General features: G+C 50.3%; 2 protein-coding genes across 6 annotated transcripts in view; one reads left to right on the top strand and one right to left on the bottom strand.

The window, feature by feature from the left end:
• The first annotated feature begins 4,413 nt into the window (after positions 1-4,413).
• TUBB2A (tubulin beta 2A class IIa) lies at positions 4,414-8,670 on the top strand. The gene is made up of 4 exons (XM_039462675.2): positions 4,414-4,562; positions 5,845-5,953; positions 6,291-6,401; positions 7,413-8,670. Exons 1-4 carry the CDS (start codon positions 4,506-4,508, stop codon positions 8,471-8,473), a joined length of 1,338 nt encoding a protein of 445 aa, XP_039318609.1. The 5' UTR covers positions 4,414-4,505; the 3' UTR covers positions 8,474-8,670.
• A 466-nt stretch (positions 8,671-9,136) lies between these two features.
• The window catches only part of BPHL (biphenyl hydrolase like), a 35,827-nt gene continuing 26,782 nt past the window's right edge, over positions 9,137-18,181 (bottom strand). For all 5 annotated transcript variants that reach the window (XM_010338090.3, XM_003927391.4, XM_010338091.3 and 2 more), the window contains one exon: positions 9,137-9,826. In XM_010338090.3, coding sequence (XP_010336392.3) covers positions 9,739-9,826 — 88 coding nt within the window. In that variant the 3' untranslated portion in view covers positions 9,137-9,738. The remainder of the gene's footprint in view (positions 9,827-18,181) is intronic.

Here is an 18,181-nt window from a genome sequence, read left to right as displayed (position 1 = left end):
CAGCCTGGCCATCATGGTGAAATCCCATCTTTTAAAAAAACAAAAACAAAAACAAAACTTATATATATTTATTCTGTATTATTATAGTCATCTGATGCAAAAAAAAAAGAGATGAATTAGAGTTCAGACTTTTATTTTAGGTAACCTTTTGAAAAGGTTACATCCCCTTAAATGCTTTGAACAAAATTCTTCCATCTTCATAAAGAGATGCTTTTGTTTAACAAATAGCAGTCAGGGGCTGCACTGGATGAGTTTCATGGGAAAGAAGTTGGAGCGGAGGGTGTGGCTAGTTTCCTGGGCCTGCTCTGAGGGCACAAATAAACAGGATGCAAGACTGTTCCCTACAAATTTAGACAGTTGTATTGCTGGGATGGTCCTTGGGTTTTCATCATTCTGCAGAGGAAACTGGTGTTTTCAAAATTCCAGGACTCTCTTACTTGGACCAACTTAATCTATTTCAACTAGATCATAATTGTCACCTTTAGAGATGGCATCCATAAATAGTAACGATATCATCATAACATCATGTATTCACAGGGTACTTTTCACTAGACCATTCTTGCCAGGACTTGTCTTGTTGGGCCGTCTGAAGCAGGAGGCAGGAAGGGCAGGCAGAAGGGTAAGCGCTTATGTCCTTTGGTAAAAGACAACATGGCTCAGCCTCCTACGGGGAACACACTCTCTAGTCTGAATTTTGTCATTACACTTGCCCTCCACCCCACCCCCCACCCATCATGATGCCTTCAGGGAGGGGGTGGCTCAGACACTGCTAGTGGCATCATGTCTAAGGCAGGAAGTGACTTGAGGCGGGAGGAGATTGTTCCCCCTCCCTTTCCCCATCCATCCGGAGCTGCTCCTCTTCAGACACTGAAAAACAGATGAAAGGGGAGAGACTGTCTCTCAAAAGCCTATTCTAGGGAAGGGGAGAATTAGCAGGCTCCATTTCCTCCTGTTATTATCTGCATCAGTGCTGTACAAGGCGAGGGAGGGGAGAGCAGGAACTCAGCCTCAGATGAGTCATCTTAGGCAGGGCAGGCATTATTTGAAACTACGCGTATGAGTTTCTCTGATTATATACTAACAGACATCACAAGCGGCGCCAAGGGACGAGGGCGCCAGAGAAGTAGGCTGGGCATGAGCTGCTAGGCAGGAGAAGGCGGATTTGGGCAGAACATTCACTGCCAGCCATCCAGAGCAGAGAGTCAGGTGCCTGGCTTGCGCCTGTGAGCACGGCCATGGATTTGCTGTGCGCTCGCTAACGTCCAGTTCAGACAGTGCCTCTCACTTTCCCAATGTAAGAAAATCCCATTTCCATTCTTTAGATGCGGTGAGAGAGGCTCAGAGCCGTGTGGTGACTTGCTGGAGGACTGAGCTAGGAACAGCAGACAGCACATGCTCCATAGGCCGGAACACACCACTTACTAGGGGTCCCTGTGTCCCCAGTACTGTGCTTTCAGGTCTCATCCTCTGCTCTTATTTGGCCTCAGATTTCACGTTGAATTAAAACACAAAGGCCAAGAAGCAATTTTCTCCAGAAAATCTTTGCGGAAGTAGGGCTGGGCACAGTGGCTCATGCCTGTAATTCCAGCACTTTGGGAGGCAGAGAGGGGCAGATCACCTGAGGCTGGGAGCTGAGACCAGCCTGACCAACATGGAGAAACCCCATTTTGACTAAAAATACAAAATTAGCCGGGAGTGGTGGCGGGCGCCTGTAATCCCAGTTACTTGGGAGGCTGAGGCATGAGAATCACTTGAACTCAGGAGGCAGAGGTTGTGGTGAGTTGAGCAACAAGAGCGAAACTTCGTCTCAAAAAAAAAAAAAAAAAAAAAAAAAATCTTTGTGAACTGTGTAATACGTGAAAGTACCCCAAGGAGGGCCATTCTCTGAAGAGGTTCTGGAAGGCTCTGGCTGGTGGTGAAGAGCCAAGATGTGGAGTTGGGGTGGGGTGAAGGTGGAGGCCAAGCCTTGGGTACCTGGGAATAGCATCTGAGGGACAGGCTGTCCCAGTGGCTGCCCAGCAGCAGGGAAAGGGGAGAGAGGAGGGGAAATTCTAGAAAATCCTTCCCCAACCGGAGAACAGGCACCAGTCACCTGCCTTCGTATGCTCTAGGAGGATGCTGGGTGCTTCCCAAAGCTGGGGTGTTTAAGACCTGACTTGGGCCGGGCGAGGTGGCCCATGCCTGTAATCCCAGCGGGAGAATCACAAGGTTCAGAGATCGAGCCCATCCTGGCTGAAACGGTGAAATCCCGTCTCTACTAATAATACAAAAATTAGTCTGGTGTGATGGTGGGCGCCTGTAGTTCTAGCTACTCGGGAGGCTGAGGCAGGAGAATCGCTTGAACCCGGGAGGCAGAGGTTGCACTGAGTCAAGATCCCACCACTGCACTCCAGACTGGCGACACAGCAAGATTCCGTCTCCAAAAAAAAAAAAAAAAAAGACCTGACTTGGCCTAAGAGGCTACTCACAAGTCTGGCTTTAGCTTCCACCTCCAATACAGACCAGCTATTGAGGTGGCAAGTGGGGTGCACATTAAGAATGACGGCATCACCTTGGGTTTTACTGAGGCTTTTTTGCTCCATAAACTCAATGTATTTTCATATATGGCTTCTCATTTCCTACCCACAAAGCCAGCTCCAGGGCACCTGTAATTATCATGATTATATAGCTGGAATGTGCTGGGCACCAAAGGCAGTCCCCAGGCTCTTGTTATCTGGCCCACTGTGCAGGGCTGTCTTTGTGAATAATTAATGCTGGTCCTTACCACAGCCCACCCAAGCCTTTAAAACTCACCTGGGCTTTCTCCTTGTACAAAGACTTGAGATTCCTTCCCTTAGTAGCTTTGTGGCTGGTCAGGTCTTTCAGCCTCGATTTCGAGCTATGAAATTGGGATATTAATAATGCTTACCCCCAACCAGTGGTGGTCAACAAAAATATGCATAAGTCAGCAGCAAATGGAAACCATGTATGTAATTATGCATTTTCTAATTTCAAAACAAGTAATTTAACACAATGTATCCAAAATACTATTATTTTGATAGGCCATCAATAGTTAAGAATCAGTAATGAAGGCCAGGTGCAGTGGCTCATGCCTGTAATCCCAGCACTTTGGGAGGCCAAGGCAGGTGGATCATGAGGTCAGGAGTTCGAGACCAGCCTGACCAACATAGTGAAACCCTGTCTCTACTAAAAATACAAAAATTAGCCGGATGTGGTGGCATGCAGTGGCATGGGCCTGTAGTCCCAAGTACTTGGGAGGCTGAGGAGGGAGACTCTCTTGAACCCGGGAGGCAGAGGTTAAAGTGAGCCGACCAAGCCACTACACTCCAGGCTGGGTGACAGAGTGAGACTCCGTCTCCAAAAATAAATAAATAAATAAATAAATATTTCACATTATTTTAACTTACTGAGCCCATAACATTCAGTGTATACCTCACACTTAACAGCATATTTCAGTTCACACAACCTACGTTGCAATGCTCAGCAACCACGAGTGCCTGAGTTCTACGGAACTGGATAGCCCAGCTCTGAAAGCTTCTGTGAGGATCAGGTGATCTAAGGGGTGTAAGGGGCAGGGCCATAGGCTAACACATCAACGTGGCAGATACATTCCTCCCGTCTCTCCTCTCTGACACACACACACACACACACACACACAGAATTTTCCACATTTAAAAGGCCTTTACAAGGGCGCAGGAGCCCAGGACACGTGACAAATCCAGCACTTTTCTGGCCCCCGCCTCGCCCCCCCACAAAGCCATCTTTCTTCCCTGTAGGGGCGAAAGGCCGCCCACCCCGCCATCCTGGCATTCCTTTCAAGCAGCTGCCCGTCGGCTCCCCGGAGCTCCCCACTCCTCTCCACGCTGTCCCCGCCACCCCGCACCGGCGTCCCAGCTAGGATGGAGCGGGAGCAGAGTCCAAGCTTCTGCCTAGGATGCGGGAAACCTTTGCCACCCGCTGCAGACTCCTCTGTAGATGGGTCTTCAATTCCCAGCTCCCCACTTCAAATGGTACTGGACGCCTCTTCCCGGCCCTGGGAGGCTAGGACCCTGTTCCGAGGCAGCCCCTCCCGTCGCTAGCCCCTCTTCTAGGGTCCAGAGTGGGCGAGGTGGGGTGGGGATTGCGGCGTGAGCGAACCCAGCGCCAGGGGGCGGCCGGCGCCCGCAGATCGGGCAGCGGGTTGCGGCTGGGCCTGAGGCCCGGGCACCACACTGGCCGCCAGACAGCAAGGCCGGGCGCCCACTCGGGACCTAGCGGCAGGCGCAACCGGTCGAGCGCCCCCGCATCTCGCACCGCGCCCTGGCTCCCCCTCGCGGTGCCGCAGTCCCAGCCGCGCCGCTCGCGCGGGCGCAGCCCCGCCTATCATGACGTCACCTGGTAGGGCGGGTCCCCGGTTATAAAAGGTGGAGCTGGGGGGCGGCGGCAGGTCTCTGCGCAGCCGAGCCCGCCGGTCCACGCCGCGCACCGCTCCGAGGGCCAGCGCCACCCGCTCCGCAGCCGGCACCATGCGCGAGATCGTGCACATCCAGGCGGGCCAGTGCGGCAACCAGATCGGCGCCAAGGTGGGCGCGCCGCCGGGAAGGGCCCGGGCTGGGGACGGAGGGTGCGGGCTGGTGCGGGCTGGGGCGGGGGCGGGGGCGAGGGTGGGAAGCCTCGGCGGCCCGGGGCTGGCGGTGTGGTACAGTACATTCTGCGGAGAGGCGGGCGGGCAAGGCGGGGGAGGCTGCACGACCCGCCAGGATGCCCGCGGCCCCGCAGCTGTGTGTCTTTAGTCGGCGCCGTTTGGATTTCCCTGGGACACAGCCCTTCTGCGGGACGCAGTTGGCATTCCTCTGGGTGTATTAGTCTCAGAAACTTGGGGCGAGGTTATGGTCATATTTATTCTGCTAGCTTCATGAGAAATTTAATTTGTACATTTTTCTCAGCGGTTTGAATGAAAACATGCAGTGTCACTGGACTGACAGGTGTAACAGAAGCTTCCCTTTGGGTCACACAGGCGAGGGTGTTAGATAAATTCCCTTGCTCCGGCACTGTCTAGACATGAAGACTTAACGCGATAGTCTTGCTGCCAGTCCCTGAGGTGGCAGGTGACTGTGCTGGGTGGGGGCTGCAATAACCGACCGCTGTGTGGGAGGCAGCAGCCGGCCTGCTGCATGGGTGGGGGCGGGTGCCTGTACAAGGACGTGGTCTCTTTGAGAACCGCCATGTTGCCCACCCTGCCTCCCCGCCCCCTCCCTTTCGCAAATTCACAATGGAACCAGCGCCCTCACCATGGCCAGCTCCTTCCACTGCCGCCCAGGCGCCCTCCCAGGCTCCTGCTGCCCTTCCCCGCCCAGTCTCTCCTGTGGTCAGTGCCAGCATGCAGATCGGTGGCTTAAACCTGCGCTCTTGCAGGGGTGCCTGGGATCTGTGCCAAGAGAGCTTGATTCCTGGAGGCAGCCACAGTGTGGGTCGCCCTGTCCTCAGTCCTGCCAAGACCCATCAGTCATCCCCGATGCAATGGCATTCAGCCCTGCCTGGGGTGACAGAGCCTCCCTGTACCCCTTTCCCACCTCTCTACCCTCCTGACCCTCTCTCTAGAAGGACATCTGCTGTGCCCCCTCCTCCTCCAGGGCCCCTCCCAGCCTTTCAGTCTATCGCCCTAATATGGCCGATGCTCTGCGGATTTTCAAGCCCCTCAGCAGCGGCTGCTGCAGGAAATAGAAGGTGCAGCTCTTTGCTCTCTGTCTAGCACTTACTAACTGATCACAAAAGCCCCTGTTCCAAGGACATGGGAGGAGGACAAGGCCATCCTTAGTGACATTCAGGATGCTGGGCTATGGTGTGTTTTTTTTTTCATTCCAGTTTTGGGAGGTCATCAGCGATGAGCATGGGATCGACCCCACAGGCAGTTACCATGGAGACAGTGATTTGCAGCTGGAGAGAATCAACGTGTACTACAATGAGGCTGCTGGTGAGTAGCGGGATGTGTTAGCAAGAAGATTCCTTCTTCCTAACAGGAATCCTTGCTTCCCATGCTGTGGGAGATGAAACGTCCTAGGAACATGCACATGACAAAGGCATGCTTCTTGCATATTCATTTCAAATGCCAGCTGCTGGAAAAACACACTTCATGGTGCCCTGAGACTCCTGCCTGTTTGCCACGGCTAAGCACACTCAAGACCTCCTTTTTCTTAAAAGCAGAGAACCTCCTGTTCTCCTTTTGTCTGAGATGCTGGAGTTGTCTCTAATGAACTCTGCTGTGAGTCCCTCCCCAAGTACAGGTCTGAGTCAGTTCCTGTTCCCCGCAGGTAACAAATACGTACCTCGGGCCATCCTGGTGGATCTGGAGCCTGGCACCATGGACTCCGTCAGGTCTGGACCCTTCGGCCAGATCTTCAGGCCAGACAACTTCGTGTTCGGTATGTAGTCACGATCACTGGGAACTGGCCAAATGCCACACCTTCTTCCTCACAGCCCTGCAAAGCACAGTTCTTAGTGTTCAGTGCCAAGGTGACACTGTGCCCACGGGCAGCCCTGAGTCCTGGCCTAGTTCCACCCAGTCCACGGGCGGTCATGGCTCCGAGATCAACACCAGCCTGCAGAGGGCTGCTGCAGCCCTCCCATTACAGAGCAGCCTCAGACTGGAAGAAGAAAGAGCAAGGAAAAGCTTCAAGCCAGGTTTCATAGGCTATAGGCAACTTCAAAGGACTTCAAAGAGCCAGGGGCCCCAAGCACAGGTTATGACCGGAGCTTAGACAGATGCTGAGGCCACCTTCTCTCCTGGTCACACTGCCTTCGCCTTGCCTGTTTAATTGTCCTTGAATATAAAGAGAATGCCTGTTTCAAATGTATGTGTTTCAGAACTGTGGCCGGGCAAGGTGGTTCACACTTGTAATCTCACCACTTTGGTGGGAGGCCAAGGCAGGCAGATCAGGTCAGGAGTTCAAGACCAGCCTGGCCAACATGGTGAAACCCTGTCTCTACTAGAGATACAAAAAATTAGCCAGGTGTGATGGTATGCACCTGTAATCTCAGCTACTCAGGAGACTGAGGCAGGAGAACTGCTTGAACCCAGGAGGTGGAGGTCATTTGACATTGCGCCATTGCACGTCAGCCTGGGCAACAGGGTGAGGCTCCATCTCAAAAAAAAAAAAAAAAAAAAAAAAAATGTATTTCTGAACCGACTAAGTTTTCTAACCTTATCCTCTTCCTCAATCAATAGCCTCAGATGAGCTAAACTTGCTTCTTTATTATGATCTCATGTTTTTGAGGGTCACAGACATAGAAGAATATTTCTTCAGGTAATAGAAGAGTTTTCAAAAGAGAACAATCTGCCAGTGTAAGACCAGTCCTACCTTCTTCATAGTCAAAATGACAGATTTTGAAATTCCTTATATCTTAGTGTCTAATGGTCACTTTCCCTCTGGCAGGCCAGAGCGGAGCTGGGAATAACTGGGCCAAGGGCCACTACACAGAGGGAGCCGAGCTGGTCGACTCGGTCCTGGACGTGGTGAGGAAGGAGTCAGAGAGCTGTGACTGTCTCCAGGGCTTTCAGCTGACCCACTCTCTGGGGGGCGGTACGGGGTCCGGGATGGGCACCCTGCTCATCAGCAAGATCCGGGAGGAGTACCCAGACCGCATCATGAACACCTTCAGCGTCATGCCCTCACCCAAGGTGTCAGACACGGTGGTGGAGCCCTATAACGCCACCCTCTCCGTCCACCAGCTGGTGGAAAACACAGATGAAACCTACTCCATTGATAATGAGGCCCTGTACGACATCTGCTTCCGCACCCTGAAGCTGACCACCCCCACCTACGGGGACCTCAACCACCTGGTGTCGGCCACCATGAGCGGGGTCACCACCTGCCTGCGCTTCCCCGGCCAGCTGAACGCAGACCTGCGCAAGCTGGCGGTGAACATGGTGCCCTTCCCACGCCTGCACTTCTTCATGCCGGGCTTCGCGCCCCTGACCAGCCGGGGCAGCCAGCAGTACCGCGCGCTCACGGTGCCCGAGCTCACCCAGCAGATGTTCGACTCCAAGAACATGATGGCCGCCTGCGACCCGCGCCACGGCCGCTACCTGACGGTGGCTGCCATCTTCCGGGGCCGCATGTCCATGAAGGAGGTGGACGAGCAGATGCTCAATGTGCAGAACAAGAACAGCAGCTACTTCGTGGAGTGGATCCCCAACAACGTGAAGACGGCCGTGTGCGACATCCCGCCCCGCGGCCTGAAGATGTCGGCCACCTTCATCGGCAACAGCACCGCCATCCAGGAGCTGTTCAAGCGCATCTCGGAGCAGTTCACCGCCATGTTCCGGCGCAAGGCCTTCCTGCACTGGTACACGGGCGAGGGCATGGACGAGATGGAGTTCACCGAGGCCGAGAGCAACATGAACGACCTGGTGTCTGAGTACCAGCAGTACCAGGACGCCACGGCCGACGAACAAGGGGAGTTCGAGGAGGAGGAGGGCGAGGACGAGGCTTAAAAACTTCTCAAATCAATCGTGCATCCTTAGTGAACATCTGTTGTCCTCAAGCATGGTCTTTCTACTTGTAAACTATGGTGCTCAGTTTTGCCTCTGTTAGAAATTCACACAGTTGATGTAATAATGTGGAATTCCTCTAAAAATTACAGAATTGTCTGTGAAGGTATCTATACTAATAAAAAAGCATGTGTATAAAACCTAATGGTCTCTGTTCTCACTTCACATAATTTTCATTCTTTCTCTAAATGCTTAAGCATAATGTTTCAAGGTTTAACTTGTTACTGTTTTTATTGTGGTACTTAATGTTTAATTTTAATAGCAATGTAGGATTTCTGGTTTACTGTTTTAATTAATAACATTCCTGCCCTTTTAGTACAGAGCAATGAAAATATACATTTTGTTCACCTTTACTGGTCCAAAGTATTAATCTCTCAAAAGTGAACCAGGAGTAAAGAGGGATGTGAGGACAGGGCAAACCTGCCCTACTGGCTGCTGTTCTCGGACATCCTGTGATCTTACAATTGAAGAACTCAGGCATGGATTTTCCCTACTTTTCTTTGACTGTGGTAGAGAAACACAAAAACACGAGTGAGGCTTGAATGTCTCAGATTAAAGGTACAGTATAAATTCAAGATTTCTTAAAATCTCCAACATTAACACTACAAATGTTCCACCTAAAATTTATTTGAAAGTAAATTATGTCAGGAATCTACCTTTTAAGACAATGGTATAACTTGTCACAACTTCATGTTAGAAAACCAGACTTAATTTTCATAGCTATTGAAGTCAGAGGCTTTATTCCTTTTTTTTTTTTTTTTTTTTTTTTTTTACTCTGTTGCCCAGGCTGTAGTGCAGTGATGCAATCACAGCTCATTGTAGCTTTGAAGTGGGTTCAAGTGATCCTTCCACCTCAGCTTCCTGAGCAGCTGGGACCACAGGTGTGTCCCACTTTGCCTGGCTAATTAAAAAAAAAAATTTTTTTTTGTAGAGCCAGCGTCTCCCTATGTGGTACAAGCTGGTCTTGAACTCCTGGACTCAAGCAATGCTCCTCCCACCCCAGCCTCCCAGAGTGCTGAGATGGTAGCCGTGAGCCACCGCCCGAAGCCAGAGGCTGTTTTCAACATGTCATTATTCTCATTTGGTCAGGATAAGACTGAAGGGAGGGGTAGAAAGCTCAGGTGGAGAGTTTCAAAGGCATCATGGTAACGGGGAGCAACACGATCACACCCCACACTGAGGAACCACCAAGACTCAAGTGTGCATTCTTATTGTAGGAAGTCTTCTGCTAATTTGTTGAATTCATCTGCAAAACGCAAATGCAGGTTGTGTTTGCCTTCTGGCATCAAATGCAGCCTAAAAAAGGGGGAGAAAAAGGCTTTGAATCAATAGGACAGACACCATTTAAGAACAAACCCCTCACTCTCCCCAACATTCATGAACATCTAAAGTGAAAAATTCCCACATTTCCCCCCATGACCACTATCCAGGAGAAAATGTAACCTATCAACCTAAGAATATAGACAAACATGAAGCTCTTGGAGTTTATGACTACCCTGGAGGTTGACTATAAGGCAATGACTTAACAGTAACAGACACACATTATAGTTGGAATTGAATCAAGTAACAAATGGTTTGACTGGAAAACAGCCTGAGAATGGGGGAGGTGATTTGGTGGTTACTCTAGAAAGATCCATTTTAATGAAGTTGATTTTAAGAAAGAAGGTTGGTAAGATGATAAAAATAAGTGTCCAGAATGCACGGCGCTGGGGCCGGTGAGTGGGTGTCCATGTAGTGGGCAAGTGCAAAGTAGAATTCACAGCCGCCCCCAGCCTGCTGCTCCAGGTTCCAAATCACCCTTCCATTTTTGGATTACTGAACTAATACATCTGAATACAAGCCGCCAGACACATGGCTGTGAGGATGGTGAGCCCACACCAGCCGCTCTGTGCTCCAGGAGCCGTTGCCGCAGCTGTCACGGCTCAGTGTTGTGGCAAACGAACTGTCCTCGTAAGGCTTCTTCCTTTCAATAGCATTGTGATCAAATGGGACAGGTTTACAGCTTCTTGAATAACGGCAGCCTTCTCTTTGTTCTATATTTTACTTATTAGCTACAAAAATATACAAACACTGAAAGTGTTAAAGTTTCTAGGATGAAAGCTTAAGTTCAAGCCGCCTTGTCTACAATGACAACTAGACATTAAAAGGACAATATTGGGGCAGAATGCGTATACCACGTTGCCTGAATTTTTGATTTTCATTACTGGGGGGCTGACAGCTCAGAACCTTAGTAGGCGCGAGGTTCTGTGGGGGCAGGGAGCTGTCCTCGGAAGATATTGGGACTCTTTCAACTCAGCTACCACACTGGGGTTGGGAATGGGGTACCAAGAGAATCAACTTGAAAGGAAGATATATTGTTGGGACCTTTCCGAGGGCCTTGGAAAATTAAGGCTATAACTAACAACCAGAACATTCTAAATTCAATTTTAACACTATCCAGAAAAGAAGGATGAGTTGCACCCACCCCAAAGATAGGATCCCAGTTGCCTACACAATAGGACTTGCAGGGACACTCAAGGCCTTTGTTTTCAGAAAACAGAAACGAACCAATTGCCAAGGATGCTGAGAGGTCACAGGTTACGTCTAGGCTAAACTGCATCCCTTAATCTGCACAAACCTGGAGGGAGGCAGGGAATCCTCAGCCTGCCACACGTGAGGCCCTCCTCTGTAGATAGCCCATCTGGCTATGATTTGCTGGTTTCCCATAAGGAAGGAGGCCCTCGCTGTAAATCCTTTCTTTTTAACCTTTCGGCACTGTCTGCACTCTTCCTAAAGTAATCTTTAGATCTCAGGGAAATAAAAATTAGCTTCCCTTCATTAAAATATGGGAAACCTGCTCTGAATGCTGGATGGATAAATGGACAGATGGATAGACAGAAGAGACTCTGAAGACAACTGTTCTTGGTATCTTTAGAGGGTCATTTCAAGCTCCTTAGCACCTCTTCCTCCTCCAAGTGTGACACAGGTTTCACTGCACTGAAAAATCTATTGTGCGTTCCTCTTTGGGAACAGGACCACAATAGACAGGCATGAGTATTAGCTGTCAAGGCAAGACAGGAGCTCTGTAGCTGACCCAGATTCCCACCCAAGTAACAAAAGGATCTAATCCCATGCTCTGTGGAGAGTGGTTTCTGAACAATAACATTCTCCAGAAAAATGAGTGGAAACCCCCCACTGCTAAGCACATGGCTCAGTTGGAAATGAGGAGGCCTCAGAGGATGAACACAAGTTCCTCTGCCAGCGCAGGTTCCTTATAGCACCTGGCATGATTTAGAAAGAGCCATGATTCCAGATCTTTCGAAAACTAGAAGCCGTCTCGTCCCAGGGTAAATTTATCGGTCACTTTACCTCTGTTGATACAGCTCTTCTAGGTCAAGACAGCGTAGATGAAATGCCAGCCTCACAATGCTACCTTTCCTGCCTCACTGGAACCCTTTTCATCTTTGGCTGAACTGAACTTTCACCTGTAACTCAGGGAGTTAACAGAGAGTAACAAGGCCACAAGTAATGTGTTGTGGTATGTCTTCACCTTGGACCAATGTGACAAACCTTCATCTATGAATCCACAAAGTTGTCAGTAAGTCTGTAATCTGTAGAGTGCTCGGATGTACTTTTGTTTTAACTGGAACCCGAAGTAGGCTGCGGGTTCTTTGTGCAGGATCTCTTCCAGTGTGAAACTGGGCACAACATGGTACGTCACTTTTCCAGGCATTCCTGATGACGCCATCTAAACCTGGTTGCCAATGGCCCCTTTTTATTCAGAAACTAAATCTTTTCCTTTTTCATTCTGCTTCTTCTAGAATGCCCCATCTAAGAAGAAGGTACCAGGCCAGGTGCAGTGGCTCATACCTATAATCCTAACACTTAGGGAGGTGGAGGCAGGCAGATCACTTGAGGCCAGGAGGGTTGAGACCAGCCTGGTCAACACAGTGAAACTCCCTCTCTACTAAAAATACAGAAATTAGCCGGGCATGGTGGTGCGTGCCGGTAATTCCAGCTACTGAGGAGGATGAGGTGGGAGAATCACTTGAATCCGGTAGGCAGAGGTTGCAGTGAGCTGAGATCCTGCCACTGCACTCCAGCCTGGGCGATAAAGCAAGGCTCTGTCTCAAAACAAACAAAAAGGAAACGGTGGGCAAACCACAAGCTTCTTGCTGCTGACAAAGCTGGGTGCTGCCCTGGCTGGACAGGCTCTCCTCTGGTTAGGGCCAACCAGGCATTTGGGGATGGTGGGGGCAGCATGTCACTAAAAGGCTCCTTTTCTCGAATGCAACCATGTCTCAAGCATTAGGCACAAGCAATCGATGCAAAACTGTCCTGGAGGCTGCTTTCCGGGCAGTGTGGTGGCTTGAAGTGGGGTGCTGGTGGGCCCTCAGGCTGCTGGGCTGGTGCTTTTAAGTGGCGTGTGGAGGACAGTCTTTCCAAACCTGCTGGGACTGTGGGGACCTAGTTGGGCCCTGGACTGCAGGAAAGCTTTCTTCCTGTGACAGCTGGATTCAACTGAGGTGCCATCATGGGATGAAAAAGCCATTATGGGGCCAGGACATGTCTTGTCCAACCAGCACAGTCCATACTGACCGGCTACATCCATCTCCCTGAGTCACAATTCCTCATCTGGAGAATGGGGACAGTAATGGAATCCACCTCATAGAATCAATCATTCTGAGGATGCAGCGAGATAGATTCAACATATGCAGCACGGGTCTGTGGGCACGTGGTAAGCTTAATAAATGTCTGCGGTTATTTTATTCGTATATTTGTATTGCACTTCACAATGTGCAGAATTCCTGAAGGTGTTAATCTGTACCACATATTAATGACTGACTCGGGAGCACAGTGAGTCTGCATTTGTTGGCTAACCCAACGCCTCCAACTGGAGGCTTCTCTTAAGACAGGTTTTAATTAAACGTTGCATGTAAGATTTGTCTGGAAAGGTTCAGACCCCACTGTGTTGGAAATATTAGTACAAAGGCCTCAACTTGGTAAGCACTGGCTAAATCTGTGTACAGTAAATCCTGCTATGAGCCCACAAGCAGTGTCTGGAACTGACAGTTTTCCCTTTCACCTGAGCAGCAGCTGGGAGGAGCTGAAAGCAGCACCTGGGAAGAGGAGGGCTGGGATGCCAGTGATGGGGAACTGTCACCTGGGGCAGCAGCAGAGGAGAGGGCAAACCACTGCCTCCAGGTGGGACGCAGTCCAGAGCGGAGGCGGCAGCCCTGCCTGCCTGCCTGTAGCGTCTGCCTCCCCATCAGAACCTGGCTTCACTTTCCTATGGAGCTGAAAATGAACCACTGTCACTGGTGTGAATCTTTTCCACCTAAGCCAATTCATTTCACTCCAGCTAGTGGTGAGGCCCACACTGGCCTGCCTGGCAGGACTGGGGCCATCTTACTACTGGTGGCCAGACCTAGACAGCCAAGGAAGCTGTCTGGGTCTGAAAGAGGCCCTTCCTCCCTTCCGTGGTCCAGACAGAGGACAGCAGCTGGCCCACTACACAGACATCCCAGGCCTGACCCCTTGCTGCCAGCCTGTCACACACCCTCTGGTGAACCCAACACAAAGCCCAGACTTCTACAGAGATGGCACCCATCAGCCCTTCATCCTGTGACGGTGTACCTTGTGTCAACTTGACTGGGCTACAGGGTACCTAGATATTTGGTCCAACATTATTTCTGAGTGTGTTCACGAGGGCATTTCTGGATGCGTTAGCATTTGAATCCACTGACTGGGTAAAGCAGAGGCCCTTCCCAGTGTGGTGGGTCTCATCCAATCTGCTTAAAGCCTGAGTAGAATAAGAAGGCTGAGAACAGGGAATTCCTCCTGCCTGCTGGCCCTCAATCTGGGATGTTGGCTTTTTCCTACCTTTGGACTCATGCTGAAACATTGGCTCTTCCTGGGCCTCAAGTCTCCTGGCCTCCAAACTAGAGCCACACCATTGCCTCCCCTGGCTGTCAGGCCTTCAGACTTAGACTGGAACCACATCTTTGGCTCTCTTGGGTCTCCAGCTGACCAACTCACCCTCCAGACCTTGGGACTTGTCAGCTTCCACAACTCCATGAACCAATTCCATCTAATGCACCTCTTTCTACCTATATATACATACACACATATACATCTTGTTGGTTCTATTTCTTTGGAGAACACTACTATGCCCCTATACCTACACTAATAATAGTGCTGTCTTAGCTATTCGGGAGGCTGAGGCAGGAGGATCCTTTGAGGCAAGGAGGTCGAGGCTGCCGGGAGCTATGACTGGGCTACTGCACTCCAGCCTGGGCAAGAGAGGAGAGAGACCCTCTCTTAAAAATTTTTAAAAATAACAGTGACAATAATGGTGCTGAAAGTTAGGACAGAGAGCAATGCCTGACCTAATTTCAAGCTATGCCCTAATGTTCTCTGGGGGCTCTGTCTACCTGTATCCACACCAGCATTCCATCCTCAGAAATGGCAGCTACGGTCTGTTGAGGTTTTTTTGTTTGTTGTTTTTTTTTTTGAGACAGGGTCTCATTCCTATGCCCAGGCTGGAGTGCAGTGGCATGATCGCAGCTCACTGCAGCCTCAACCTCCTGGGCTCAGGTGATTCTCCTACCTCAGCCTCCTGAGTAGCTGGGGCTATAGATGTGTACCACCATCCCTGGGTAATTTTTGTTTTGTTTTGTTTTCTTTTTTGAGATGGAGTCTAGCTCTGTCGCCCATGCTGGAGTGCAGTGGGACGATCTCAGCTCACTGCCATCTCTGCGTCTTGGGTTCAAGCAATTCTCTTGCCTCAGTCTCCCAAGTAGCTGGGATTATAGGTGCCCACCATCACGCCCAGGTAATTTTTATATTTTTAGTAGAGACGGGGTTTCACTGTGTTGGTCAGGATGGTCTCAAACTCCCGGCCTCATGATCCGCCTGCTTCGGCCTCCCAAAGTGCTGGGATGATAAGCATGAGCCACCGCACCTGGCTACCTGGCTAATTTCTTGCTTTTTGTAGAGATGAGGTTTCAGCATGTTGCCAGGCTGGGTGTATTGAGTCTTAAATTTAAGTCCAAATGTACAAATACCTCCTCATTCATTCCTCAAAAAATATTTTGAGATGATAGGTATTGTCATGCCCATTTCACACAAGAGGAAACAGTGGTACAGAAATATTACATGCAGCACATGGTGACCAAACCAGCACTCAAACTCAGGTTTGTCTGAGTCCCCTGCTAGTGCTCTTCACCCTACTGCTCTCCCCTTTAGTTGACACGAACCTAAGGTGCCAACTCTGTGCCACACGGACTTTCCCAGCTGGTCTGGCCCTCTGGCCTGGGCTTAGAACATGCAGCTGGTCCTGCAAAGGTGACCCCAGCCCATCCACAGAGACATGGCCATCTGTGCACCTCTCTCTCTCTCTCTCTCTCTCTCTCTCTCTCTCAACATGCATTGAGCATGTTCAGATGCTCTAGGCCATGTCCAGGGATAGATAGGCATTGGAGTGTTCAACTGGGGAAGAATTCCATTCACGTTAGCAGCTGTTAGAGGTATGAATAAGGAGGCTGGGTGCAGTGGCTCACACTTGTAATCCCAGCACTTTGGGAGGCCAAGGCAGGAGGATCACTTGATCCCAGGAGTTCGAGACCAGCCTGGACAATATGGCAAGGCCCTATGTCTACAAAACACACACACACACAATTAGCTGGGCATGGTGGTACATGCCTATATCTGAGTTACCTGGGAGGCTGAGGTGGGAGGATCACTTGAATCCAGGAGTTCAAGGCTACAATGAGCCATGATCACATCACTGCACTCTAGCCTGGATGACAGTGCAAGACCTGTCTCTAAATAAATAAATAAATAAAGGTATGTATGAGGAGCCACATGGCCTCAGATAGGTGAGCGAGCAACTGGAGGCACAGGGAGGTGAGAAAGCCTCACTCAGGAGCCGCCTGAGTCCTGGCCTAAGGCATGAGCACACACCCAGACAGGCAAGGGCAGGGGCTGAGGGAGGGGTGAAAAGGGACTGCAGGCGAGAGGTGAGGGGCTCATCATTTGCAGCTGAGTCTGATGAAACCCAGAACCGGGCCTCTGTTTCCTGGTATCTGAGTACCTCCTCAGAAGCACTGCGATGCGCTGAATTGTACCCCTCATATTGATATGCTTAGCTCCTGACCCCCAGCATCTCAGAGTGGGACCTCCTTTGGACAGAGTGTTTAAAGAGGTAATTACTTTGAAATGAAGTCATGTGAGTAGGTCTGAATCCATTAAGACTGCCATCCTTCTATGAGGAAATTTGGACACGGGAGGCAGAAAGGCAAAGCCAGCACCCCATCACAGTTGTCGTCTGAGCAGCTCTCATTTTGTGTTTTCTTAGACTTCTGCATAAGAGTTTGTTAGAGGGCTGGGCGCGGCGGCTCAAGCTTGTAATCCCAGCACTTTGGGAGGCCGAGGCGGGTGGATCACACTGTCAAGAGATCGCGACCATCCTGTCAACATGTTGAAACCCCGTCTCTACTAAAAATACAAAAAATTAGCTGGGCATGGTGGTGCGTGCCTGTAATCCCAGCTACTCAGGAGGCTGAGGCAGGAGAATTGCCTGAACCCAGGAGGTGGAGGTTGCGGTGAGCCGATATCGCGCCATTGCACTCTAGCCTGGGTAACAAGAATGAAACTCCGTCTCAAAAAAAAAAAAAAAAAAAAGAGTTTGTTAGAAGAAAAGCTTCAACTGACTAAAAACACACTTTAAAACCACTGAGCTTGAATGATCTCAGAAGCCTCTTTGCTTCCAAGAGATTCTTATTTTTCTTCTACTACAGAGAAGACAGAAAGAGGCAAATTAACATAAGCTGGAAGCAGACCTGGTGAGCAGCTCCACCCTTTGTTCGCCTCCTTCCGAGGCATGAAAGGCAGTGTGGTGTTGGCTTTACACATAATCTGTACATCCTGGTAAAAATCTGGGAAGGGAAAGTCTGCGCCTTTAAGTGTTTTGTTTGTTTTGTTTTGTTTTTGAGACAGTTCACTCCTGTTGCCCAGGCTGCAGTGCGGTGGTGTGATCTCGGCTCACTGCGACCTCTGCCTCCCAGGTTCAAGTGATTCTCCTGCCTCAGCCTCTTGAGTAGCTGGGATTACAGGTGCCCACCACCACGTCTGGCTAATTTTTGTGCTTCTAGTAGAGACGCGGTTTCACCATGTTGGCCAGGCTGGTCTCCAACTCCTGACCTCAGGTGATCTGCCCACCTCGGCCTTCCAAAGCGCTTGGATTATAGGCATGAGCCAGTCTGTTCCTTCAAGCTTAATTAAAAGTGTACCTGGCAGCCAGGCATCGTGCCTTATACCTGTAATCCCAGGACTTTGGGAGGGGGGAGGGTGGTTTGAACCTAGGAATTTGAGGCTACAGTGAGCTATGATCCTGCCACTGCACCCCAGCCTGGGTGACAGGGTGAGACCCTATCTCAAAAACACAAAAGTACCCAGCAAGGTAGTGAATGAAATACCCAGTTCACTGGAAGCTTGCTACACCGAGTTGCTTCCCTGCTGTCAGATGGCCTGGTGCACACAACACAGTTGGGTTTTGGTACTCAAGGAATCTGCCTTCCTTTTGTGGGGACCAGAATAAACCAACCACATTCTAGGTAGGCTCATGCCCAACATAAAAGGCTCTTACAGCAGAGGAAGGTAATAAGTAGA

Source organism: Saimiri boliviensis, chromosome 4 (genome assembly GCF_048565385.1).
Source record: "Saimiri boliviensis isolate mSaiBol1 chromosome 4, mSaiBol1.pri, whole genome shotgun sequence".
NCBI lineage: Eukaryota > Metazoa > Chordata > Mammalia > Primates > Cebidae > Saimiri > Saimiri boliviensis.
This window is presented reverse-complemented; position numbering and strand designations above follow the sequence as displayed.